General features: G+C 39.8%; 1 gene segment (V, D, J or C) and 1 further gene; one reads left to right on the top strand and one right to left on the bottom strand.

The window, feature by feature from the left end:
• The window catches only part of Igk (immunoglobulin kappa chain complex), a 3,171,119-nt gene that overhangs the window by 1,963,945 nt on the left and 1,194,396 nt on the right, over positions 1–12,778 (bottom strand).
• Igkv4-92 (immunoglobulin kappa variable 4-92) lies at positions 7,217–7,772 on the top strand. The segment is given in 2 exon segments: positions 7,217–7,265; positions 7,471–7,772. Coding segments are annotated over 2 exon segments (351 nt in total).

Here is a 12,778-nt window from a genome sequence, read left to right as displayed (position 1 = left end):
TATAACCAAAGTACATAATCAGAAGCCCTAGTATGTAAGTAAAAGACCATAAAGAAAAATAAAGTCCAAATAAAGCATCATGTGACAGAACATCTTCAAATTCAAAAGTACCATTTAGTTAAGTTTGAATTGGTCATCTACTGTTGAGCAATTGGCTTATCCTTAGTTTTGAGGTTTTTTTTTTTAAATATTGGTTATTTTGTTTATTTACATTCAAATGTTATCCTCCTTCCTGGTATTCTCTCTAAAAGCACCTCATCCCACTCCCCTCCCACCTGCCTCCACAAAGGTCCTTCCCCATCCACCCACCCACTCCAGCCCCACTACCCTAGAATTTCTCTAAACTGGGGCATCAAGCCTTCGCAGGAACAAGGGCCTCCCCATCCTTTGATTGCAGACAAGGCCATCCTCTGCTGCATATGCAGCTGGAACCATAGGTCTCTCCATGTGTATTTTTTGATTGGTGGTTTAGTCTCTGGGAGCTCTGGGGTTTCTGGATTGTTGACATTGTTCTTTCTATGGGGCTGCAAACCCCTTCAGCTCCTTCAGTCCTTCCCTATCTCTTCCATCTGGGTCCCGTGTTCAGTCTGATGATTGGCTGCAAGCATCCTCATCTGCATAGATTGGACTCTGGCACAGCCTCTTAGGTGACAGCTATACTTGGGTCCTTCAGAAAGAATTTCTTAGCATCAGCAATAGTTTCTGGGTTTGCTTTCTATAGATGAGATGGATCCATATTTGGGGCAGTGTCTGGATGCCTTTTCTTCCAGTCTTTGCTCCATTCTTTGTCCCTGCATTTCCTTTAGACAGGAACAACTCTGAGTTAATATTCTTTAGATGGGTGGGTAGCCTCCAACCCTCAACCAGGACATCTCCTAACCTCTGGATATGGTCCCTAGAGGTTTTCTCTCCCCTTTACTGGGTATTTCAGGTAGTGTCATCCACACTGGGTCCTGGGAGACTCTTGCTTTCCTGGTGTCTGGGACTTTCTGTTGGCTACACCAAGTTTCCCATCCACCGTGGCTAAATACCTCTGTTCAATTTTGTGACCCTCTGTTCATCTCCCCCATATTCTCTGACACCTGATCCTGTCCCCCTTTTTCTCTCCCCCTCTTCTCTTTCTCCCAAGGCCCACCCACACTCTACCTCACAAAATCATTTTGTTTCCCCTTCTAAGTAGGACTGAAGCATCCACACATTGGTTTTTGACTTAGTCAGGGTTTCTATTCCTACACAAACATCATGACCAAGAAGCAAGTTGGGGAGGAAAGGGTTTATTCGGCTTACACTTCCATACTGCTGTTCATCACCAAAGGAAGTCAGGACTGGAACTCAAGCAGGTCAGAAAGCAGGAGCTGATGCAGAGGCCATGGAGGGATGTTCTTTACTGGCTTTTTTCCCCTGGCTTACTCAGCCTGCTCTCTTATAGAACCCAAGACTACCAGCCCAGGGATGGTCCCACCCACAAGGGGCCTTTCCCCCTTGATCAATAATTGAGGAAATGTCTTACAATTGGATCTCATGGAGGCATTTCCTCAACTGAAGCTCCTTTCTCTGTGATAACCTCAGCCTGTGTCAAGTTGACACAAAACTAGCCAGACAGTCTTCCTTCTTCTTGAACTTCAAAGCTTCTGTAAGGCAAAGGACACTATCAATAGAACAAAATGACAACCCACAGTTTGGAAAAACATCTCTACCAATGCTCTATTGGATAGAGGGCTAATATCCTATATATATATATAAAACCTCAAGTAATTAGATTTCAGAGAACCAAAGCTCCCTATTAAAAATGGGGTACAGATCTACCCAAAGAATTCACAACTAAGGAATTTCACATGATTGAGAAGCATTGAAAGAAATATTCAACATCCTTCATTATCAGGGAAATGCAAAACAAAACTGCCCTGAGATTCCACCTCACACCAGTCAGATTGGCTGAGAAAAAAAAAAAAAGGTGGCAGCAGATGCTGGTGAGGATGTAAAGAAAGAGGAACACTCCTCCATTGCTTGTGGGACTGAAAGCTGGTACAACCACTCTGGAAATCAGTCTGGTGGTTCCTCAGAAAACTGGTCATAATAATACCTGAGGACCCAGCTATTCTATTCCTTGGCATATACCCAAAAAAATTCTCAAACGTATCACAAGGTCAAATGCTCCATTATGTTTATAGCAGCCTTATTTAAATAGCCAGAAGCTGGAAACAGCCCTGATGTTCCTCAACAAAGGGATAGATACAGAAAATGTGGTACATTAACACAATGGAGCACTGCTCAATTATTAAAAACAATGACTTCATGAAATTTACAGGCAAATGTATGGAACTAGAAAATATCATCCTGAGTGAGGTAACACAATCACAAAAGAACACACATGGAATGTACTCACTGATAAGTGGGTATTAAGGATAAAAGCTTGGGGGAAACAAAAAAGGATAAAAGCTCGGAATACCCATGATACAACTTACAGACCATATGAAGTTCAAGAAGATGGAAGACCTAAGTGTGGATGCCTCAGTCCCCCTTAGAAGGAGGTACAAAATAATTGTGGTTTGTATGCCCCATAAGACTCCATCAAAGAAAAGCTGAATTTTCCTTTGAGAGTGGTTGTCAGCTTCTAAGTTAAATATGGGGCTCCTGTATGCTTACCCTTTGTGAGAGGGATATTCTGTTCCAGTGTCCTCAGAGTCCAGGCTGATTATCATAAGAGTAAAATCTGTCCCAGATGCACTTCCACTGAATCTGTCTCAGGTTACAGCAAGTTACAAACTGGAATTCCTTCAAAAGAAGCTTAGAAAATTTTCTTAGTTTTTGTTAATACCAGGGTAGGCCCAGGAAATGATCGGGCTTTTGTCTCCAGAGTTGTAGAGCTGGAAGATGGAGAATCGATTATCTGGATGTCACATCTCACACCTGACATAGAAAATATATTATAAAATACACATGGTTAATCCCTGAATACACAAAAAGCACATATGGTACTCGGATATAGACATCCCCAGTACACTCCTCTCCTGCCTGAAAATCTGGGTGGTAAGAGAGCTCTGACTGAGCAACATCAGTTTTTTTTCTATGTTGGATTCTGGCTAGCAGTGACTCTACACACAGTAGGGCCATATTATTGAAAATTTTTCAGGGCTCTGGACTGTGTCATGGACAAACGCAAATTGGTAAAAGCAGAACAGGGATCTTTTCAGATTTGTTATTACCTATACTCATCTCAGTGTCTCAGCATAGGATGAGACATTCTAGATGGCCCCCAAAACCAAGAGTAGCACAGGTATGCTTACAAAAAATGCTCCTTTCTGTAGCCCAAAGAACACTTCTGGCTCCTCTATACTCTGTATATCTCTTGACATTAATTTTTCCATTAATGATAATGACTGTCATTCTCATACAATCCCTGAAATCTGGCAAAATTGTATTCTCTTTTTTCATTAGTGGGTATGAATTTATTGAGCAGAAAATTCTTTTCAGTTAGGTATTTTTTTCAGTGCTACTTTGAGATGAACATTAAAAGGAGTTGAAAATAAAACTTGAGGAATTATCAATATGACTGAAGGGACAAATCTGTTATCCAACTGAGCTTGACTGTGTTTATCAAGATTCTGCCAAAGTAAATCAATCAAACCCATCCAAGATTAGAAACTTTGCCACGCTCCATCCAAATACCATGAGTTTATAATTGTGAACACCTAATCCTGGTTTTCTTAGATACCTCAGATTACTGATCCTGCTTTCATTCCCTTCTGGGAATGGTCATTGTCTTCAGGAATGAAGAATCTCTTTAAGAGGTACCCATTTAACCACTGGATGTCATATGTTCTTTGCCATATTTTACTATCACAGAGTCTTTTCACACACCAAATGGAATACAATTCTCAATGGCAGGATCTCTTTGGGATGATCTTCTTCCTGAAAGATCAGGATGAATATTGGGTTAATTTTCGTACTTGAAAAAGGAAGCTATGCAGATGATCTTAAGGAAAAGTCACCAGGTTCTGAGCTTCACTGTACACTTATGCTGGAAGGAAAAGCTGAGGGCATTACAAAGGATGCTTAATGAAGTTCAATGATGGTTCCAGAATAGAAAAATCATGACTTCCATGAAATACAGATGGGACTTTATGGTTTCAAGTATCTTCTGAGACAGCAAATTTATGTGAAAGAGCTCCAACTCTCTTCCATTCTTTCATGGAAATGGCTGTTTCACTATTGAAGCACAGAAAAACACATCACATATGGAACAAAACCCAAGGACTAGAAATGACAGAATAAATGTACATGAATATGAGGTTAAGGAGAGTTGAGATGGTTCAGAAGGCAAAGTGCTTAGTTCCCACAAAATAAAGATTATAGGCACAAGGAGCATAGGTCAAAATATCTGGAAGGATGAAAAGAAAGTTGGAAAATTATGATTATATTATAATTTCAAAAAGTGATTATAATAGAACTCAACCCATGTATTACATTGTATTCAAGACCAAGAGGCTGACAAAAATTGCCAATAACTTAATTTAAAAAGATCTAAATTTAAATATGTAAAAAACAGCCATAGTGATTGTACAACTATAATCTCCACTTGACAACCCCATATCTCTCTCTCTTTCTCTCTCTCTCTCTCTCTCTCTCTCTCTCTCTCTCTCTCTCAATCTCTCTCTCTCTGTGTGTGTGTGTGTGTGTGCGCGTGCGTGTGCATGTGTGTCTGTCTGTCTGTCTCTCTGTCTGTCTCTCCTGGAGATCCAAAATTAGAAACTCTTGAAGGTGGGGAATCTCAGGAAACCCTCTACAGAATATCTTCAGTTTCAGATAAAATAACAGAGACATGTTGGTTCCATTATTATTCTTATAGCAAGACAGTGTCCAGAAGTTTGTAAAACAAAATAGTAAATCTTAAAAAATGACTGTGTCTGCTTCCTAATCAGAGCTACTTGGAATTTAGTGCCAATGAAAGCCAGAATATCACCCAATTTTTACAGATGATCTAAGGGTTATGTGCCTTTAGAGACTCAGAATCTATTCATCCATCATTGGATATGTTATAATGAAGCTACCATGTAAGCTATTAAAATTAAAATGTCATTGTCAATAAAAGTCATCAATATTTGTGCCACAACAGCATGCATCTTGATGTCTTCTGTGAGAATTTGTGATTCTCAACTTACTTTGTCATTCCATTCAGTGGGTCAGCAGAGTGACAATTCGCCTTCATAAGGTGCCCAAAGTACTACACTTCAATAGAAACTTGATTTTAAATTGCAAGTGCTTACTGTTCACTATACCTTGTTGTGTAGTTAGCATTTTTTCTTAATGTTGAGTAGCAGCAGCAATGTTCAACAGGTAGCCACCAGTATCATTAGTGTGTCATCTTTTAAAAACTACATAGGATATTCAACAATTTGTTGTATTAGAGATTTATATTAAATGACTTGATACTCTTTTTATCATAAAAATGTTGTATGTTATTTTAGCTGGTTATAACATCATTGTAAGGCAGTATGTAGTATCTTTGAATGTGGACATAATGTTCTCAGGAGAACTAATGCACTTTAAATACTTTTGTAGATGTGTTTAAAACTTTTCTGTTAATGTTTCTTTAATTAATGGTTGCATGAATTGGAGTTTATGTGCATTTGTGTGGTTGTGTGAACATTATTTTTTATCATGACTCTGACATCTGGGAGCAAATAATAACTCCTGTCTGCAATTTTCAGCAAATGAGTTGTTTATAAAGCACACTACTATTTGGCACTGATCACTGTTAAGTATAACTCTTCCTCTAGACTCCAAAACAGAGTACAGGATCTTCATTGTGGCTATCCCACCAGAAGAGGACAGCACTAATACAAATCTCTTCAGTCAACATCTCCAGACTTGGATCTGTATCACCATAACACTTGAAAATGAACAGTTCCTAGGAGCTTGATCCACCTGACCCCCAGGAAGATCTCTAAGTGTCTGCTCACTCATTTAGCATTCTTAGAACTTACCACACCCAGAGTTATCCTACTGAACCTGGGGATCCAGCAAGTCCACTCTCTTCAAAAAAGGGCAATAAGCCTCTCTCAGGACACTGGTTTTTAGCAACAGACTTCCTTGGTTCAGGAGGATCCATTTCCACTGGCAGCTGGTTATAGTCATAGTACCACAGCTGACTGGAGGGAACTGAATTAACATGAAGGTTAAAATTGGATGTTTCAGGGGATGTAAAGATGACATAACAGATAAGAGAATTTGTTGTTATTTAATACCACAGATGGTTTAGTGCTCTTTTCATTAAATTATAAAAACTATCTTCACAAAAATAATGAAAGATCTTTTATACTTAAGGGACAATAAGATTAACATCTAACATTAGATAAACATAAACAATGAAACATGAGATCCTGGGTTATCATTAATGAAAAGTAGCGGTTTCCTTAGAAATGAGTTGTCAGAATAGCATACTTAACAATTTGTTTAATACACAATGGAAGACCTTTATAAAAGAAGGAATAGGGGTGATATTCTTAAAGAATTTCTAGAGAGAACCATAACTCTCTCATGGACTCTTGTTTAACTTCAAAGTTGATAGGAACATAATTAAAATTTTCTGTAAGAACAAGTATATTTGTATCAAACTTATACAAGTATTTTCAGATTCATGAGCTGTTGTTCTTTAACAATTACAGCATAGTTCATTTGAAAAGTGTGGTCAAATATTCCCAGATAATAGTATGGTTCAACCCAAAAAGAAACATCAGAGTGCATACTGAGAATGGTGGTTATTCAGATGAGTATGTCTTCATGAACTTCCAGCCCAGGGTTCACTCAAATCCAACATGGGATAGAGTCCTGGACAAATGATAGTTGCTACAAAATTTGTACCTCTACTTCCATCCATACTCTCAGTAGATCTTACCTTACTTAGAGAATCAAATTAAGCCAGACTTCACAAAAATATGTGAGCAATACTGTGGTTAGAACTATGCACCAAAAAGAAGAGAAAGAGAAACAGTGAACTCTCTTCCCATCAGGGTAATATATACAAATAAGTAAACACTAACTTGGTTTAACTAGGTTCGCCTAGTTAAAGGACCACATGGATTTATAAGCCAAGAAGGGACTCGCTTGTAATTTGATATTTGCATACTTCATCTTGAGGAGTCACAAATAGTTCACAGTTGCTTTACAGAGATGTACATATGAGAAGAGCCTGAGACCAAGATTAGAAAACACAATGGATATGTGGGTGCAGATTTTCAGCTTACTGCTAATCTGTGTCACAGGTAACAGAAAGGTAGGTCAATGAGCTCAGAATCCAAGACTCTTTACATTGGGGGAAGTTTGAGTCTAAGATAAACGTTTTTTCTTTTTGTTTTGTTTCTTCTGAATACTGAGTTTCTTCTCAATACTCTGAATATGAAGTTATTTTTGTGTCTTTATTTCTACTAACCTCTCTCTCTTATCATCATCACTTTTTCCTTATCATAGTGTCAAAGGGAGAAATGGTTCTCACCCAGTCTCCAGTATCCATAACTGCATCTCGAGGGGAGAAGGTCACCATCACCTGCCGTGCCAGCTCAAGTATAAGTTCCAATTACTTACACTGGTACCAGCAGAAGCCAGGATCCTCCCCTAAACTTTTGATTTATAGGACATCCATCCTGGCATCTGGAGTCCTAGACAGCTTCAGTGGCAGTGGGTCTGAGAGCTCTTACACTCTGACAATCAGCTGCATGCAGGACGAAGTTGCTGCCACTTACTATTGTCAGCAGGGGAGTAGTAGCCCACCACACAGTGCTACAGAGTGGAACAAAATGCTTTATCTCCCAGCTGCTTCCTCCTAGAAATAGAGTGTGGCTACCAGTTTAATTGACATGTGGCAGAATCTCCCAAATTGTCTTTAGTAGAGTATTAAAATTCTTTAGAGAATTTTATTTTTTTTTACTTTCCCCACTTTTATTGCTTCTTATATCTAAATATTTTTAGGATTCTGTTACCTCTACCAACTATGTTAGTTGTTTTCAGGATACAAATTTTTCTTATGGAAATGTGCCTGGCATGCCAGCTGGCTACATTGAGTTAGGGTGCAAAAACTAACAGGTCAAAAAAAAAAAGTTCATCTTGACCACTTCCAAATCAAGACCAAATAATTTATACAAATAGTCATATAGTGCTTAAAGAAATAAGAGCAGTCATTAAATTTTTCCAACCAAGAAAAATCTCAGTGCCAGATTGTTTTACTGCAGAATTCTACCAGACATTCAAAAAAAAAAAAAAAAAGAGCAAATAGCAATACTCCTCAAACTATTCCACTTACTAGAAACAGAATGGCCAAATTTATTCTATGAGGTCACAGTCATGCTGATACCTAAAATATAAAGATTCAACAAAGAAAGATAATTTCAGATCAATATCTCTTTTTGAACATAGACAGAAAAAATGTTCAATGAAATTCTTGCAAAATGAAACAAAGAACCCATCAAAAATATCATTCATCGTGATCGATATACAAAAATTTATCAAAGTAATGCACCATATAATCAAACTGAAGGAAAAAATCACATAATTAACTCATTCAATGATGAAGAATCCTTTGACAAAATCCAACACTCCTTCATGGTAAACTTTTGGAGAAGGCAACAATGTCAAAAGGCCAAACCACCCAGAGCTCCAGGGGACTGGACCACCAATCAAAGAATACACATGGAGGGACCCATGGCTCCTGCCACATATGTGGCAAAGGATAGCCTTGTTGCACATCAGTGGGAGAAGCAGCCATTGGGACTGAGGGGGTTTGTTGTTGCAGTGTAGAGGAACGCCAGGGCAGGAAAGCTGAAGTGAATGAATGGATGGGGAGCACCTTCATAGAGGCAGGTGGAGCAGGGATGGGATTGGGGCTTTCTGGAGGGGAGAGCTGGAAAGGGGATAACGTTTGAATTATAAATAAAGAAAATATGTGAAAAGGGGAGAACAAAAAGAAAGAAAGATTCCTTTCCAAATGTGTCTTTTTTTTTCCTGTCAGTAACTTTGCCTAGAAGACAAGGGTTTAAATAAAGTCTCTTTACTTAACCACCCCTCTGTTTTGTTGTTGTTGTGTTTGTTTGTTTGTTTGTTTGCTTGTTCTGGGTTTTTATTAATGAAACAAAAATGTTATTCATTTACATTTCAAATGATATTCTCCTTCCCAGTTTCCCCTCCAAAAACCCGCCATCAACACTCTGTTAAGCAGCAGGTATTAATTTGACCAGAGGCTTGAAGCAGTTTCTGGCTTCAGAGTAACTTAGAAATTAAAACAGGGGGGTGAGGAACTGGGGATGGCCACTAGCCACTGGCAGGTACTAGGCACCAAAAAAAAAAAAAAAAAAAAAAAAAAAAAAAGTGAGGGTCACAGAATCCAATGGGATCGAATTTAGCTGTAATGTACAGAGAAGATGGAGATAGAACCTGTGAGGACCACCTACAGTGGATAGGCTCTGCCCCTGGCAGAGGGCTAGAGCCACCTACCCATCTCAAAGTTTTATTTATTTTAAATAAATGAATAAATAAATGCCACAGGGGCACATGTTCCACTATGTTCATAGCGGTCTTGTTTGTGAGAGCCAGAAGCTAGCAACAACCCAGATATCCCATGGCAGAAGAATGGTCCAGAAAATGTGTTTCATTTGCATAATGGAATACTACTCAGATATTAAGAACAAGAACATAATGAGTTTTTTCAGGCAAATGGATGGAACTAGAAAATATCATACTCAGAAGGACATGCATATTATGTACTCATTAATAAGTGGATATCAGAAAAAATACAGAATACCCTAGATACAGTCCACAGAACTCAAAGGGGCCAAAAAGCTGAAGGGTCCAAGTGAGGATGCCTCAGGCCCACTTTGGGGAGGGGGTAGAAGAAAGCAATCACAAGTGGGGAGAGAGGGAGAGACCTGTGAGGGAAAGTAGACAGGGCAGGGGGAGGGAGAGGTGAACCTGATATGGTATTGGATGAGGGAAAAGGACAGAAGCCCTGAGGGCCAGCAGAATGAATGGAAACAGGCAACCTCAAGAGGTAGGAAGTTGGGGGAACCCTCCAGAATACAGCAAAGTCCTGGGAGGTGAAAGACTCTCAGGTCTCACAGGGAGACCTTTGATGAAATACCAGACAGTAGGGAGAGGGAACTTATAGAGCCCACCCCCAGCTGAAAGTGAGACAGGGGGTTGCCATCCCATATTCAAAAATGATTCAAAACGGTTCCTCGATGAAAGATCTGCAGGGATGAGAATGGAAAGGAGCCTGAGGAAAAGAAATTCTAGAGACAGCCTAAAAGTGGGATCCAGCCCAAGGGAAGGTCCCAAGGCCTGACACTATTACTGAGGCTATGGACTGCTCACAAAAATGGACCTAGCATGACCTCACTCTGGAAGACCCAACAGGCAGCTTAAAGAGTCAGATGTAGACATTTGCACCCAACCAATGGACAGAAGCTGCTGACCCTTGTTGAAATAGGGAAAGGCTGAAAGGAGCTCAGGAGGAGGGCAACCCTGTAGGAGGGCCAGCAGTCTCAATTAATCTGGACCCCTGAGATCTCTCAAAAACTGGACCACCAAACAGGCAGCATGCACCAGCTGATATGAGGCTCCCAACACGTATATAGCAGAGGACTACCGGGTCAGACAGAGAAGGTGCACCTAACCCTCAAAAGACTGGAGGCCCTAGGTAGTTTAGAGGTCAGGCAGGGTGGGTGGTGGATGGTGGGGGATGAGGACATCCTCATGGAGACAGGGAGTAAAGAGGAGGACAGTTGGAGTGTGGACAAGGGTGGGGAGAGAATGAAATCTGGAATGTAAATAAATCGAAGTTTGTTTTTGTTTTTTTATAACCCAGAAATGTTCCTTTCCAAAGGAAGAACAGGGATAAAAAAATGGAACCAATGGAGACTGAAGGAAGGTCCAATTGGGGAACGGACCCACCTGGGGAATACATTAAGTCTGCAGGCACGAAACCCAACACTATTGCTTGAGTCAAGAGGCACCTGTGAGAGGAGCAAAGTGTGGAAGTTCCTGGGAGGTACAGCCATCAGCTGACCAATGTACAGGCAGGTGCTTGGAGTCATCTGTCAGGATGACTCAGGGAACCTGGTTGAGGAGCTGGCAGAAGGACTGGAGGAATGGAGGGGGATTGAAACCCCATTGGAAGAACAACATAGGCTGGCCTTACCACCCAGTTCTCCCAAAGACTATACCACCAACCAAGGAGTGTACCTAAAGGAATCTTCAGCTCCAGATCCATATGTAGCAGAGGATGGCCTTGCCAGACAGCAACAGGAGGGGGAGGCCTTTTGTCCTGGGGAAGTTTTGTGCCTCAGAGTAGGGGAATACTGGAGCAGTGGGGCAGGAGAGTGTGGGTGTGTGTGGGAGCACTCTCATACAGACAAAAGAAAGTGAGGAGGGAAGATTTGTGATGGGGGACATGGCGGAGGGATAACTGGGAAGTGGGATATTGGAGTCAGTGTTGTTGGAGGAGGTAACTGGGAAGGGGGATATCATTTGAGATGTAAACAAATGAAATGATTAATATTAATAAAAGAAAAAATAATACAGGAAAAGCAGCTTCTGACTTGGACAACAACATGTTCTACAGGAAGCTATCTGAGCTTTACATTATGTAAGACTTCTCTCATGCTTGTATCATGTAAATCAAAGCTCTCAAATAGTGGCTGCTTTTGTGTTCGAATGAGACTGTGATAATAAAAATCACACTTTGTTTTCTGATTAATTTCTTCAAAAGCAGGATGAAGTCCGTGGATTTCTGTGGATGTCTTATATTATTCAGCCCTTCTGAAACATGTTTTTTTTATTATTTTGTTCTCATGACTTTAAGATATTTTCACTAAGATGATCTAGGCTTTCATTAATCCAGTCAATTCTCATTAGCTATAGTGGGCTTGGGCTATTGTTCAGTCTTCTTACCAGCCTTTCTGGTTTAGTTTCTGGCCCATTCTGAATATGGTTGCCATATTTTCTATAAAGAGTGCATTTCACCACATCTAACAATGTAAGTGTTTTAAAAAGGCTGGGGTGAGACAGAAAGTGTCTTCTGAGTAACCACTATACTTTCACCTCTAACTGAATCTGCTTTTCATAGTGTCCTCTAGGGATTCCACACTAATGATAGCTACTACTGTTTGCTCTCTAGAGGGCAGACAGATTTCCTGATGTTACGCATAATTTTCTGAGCAGCTGAACTTCTTCATCTCAGCTCTGTGGTCTTTGTTCCTCTTCATCTTGCATGAATATGGAACATAAAAAAAAAGAACTTCTAGATGTTACCACTCACAGAGGATATCTCTAAATATACCAAAGAATGAGATCCTACTATCCAAGTGCTGACAACTCTTTTATTCTGAGAAAACATACATACATGTGTTTTTGCACACACACATATTACATGTACACATTTATAGTATGATATAATCATATATGTTAAATAACACAATTATGATATTGCAAATGTGAAAATTTATAAGACTATAATCTAGTTTCCAGTTACTTTGCTGTCTATACTGGGCACTGAAAAACTCCCATCTAAAATTTAATCCCATAGATTCCACATATTCTTGTTAAAAGACATGTCCTATGACTGGCTATTAAATTCTGATTTGGAAGATCTCTCTACTGGTTTCAGTTGTCTTGTATTGAAATTTATCTTCTGATTTCTAGTCAGAGATAGCAAGGCACCATTTATCTCATGTACATGGGAGAGTACAGAAAACCGAAGCTATCTTTCACACAGTGTGGTAGCATGTTA

The sequence above is a fragment of the Mus musculus genome, chromosome 6, assembly GCF_000001635.26.
Source record: "Mus musculus strain C57BL/6J chromosome 6, GRCm38.p6 C57BL/6J".
NCBI classification, from domain to species: domain Eukaryota; kingdom Metazoa; phylum Chordata; class Mammalia; order Rodentia; family Muridae; genus Mus; species Mus musculus.
The sequence above is the reverse complement of the archived record's forward strand: the minus strand, read 5'-3'. Positions and strand labels throughout refer to the sequence as shown.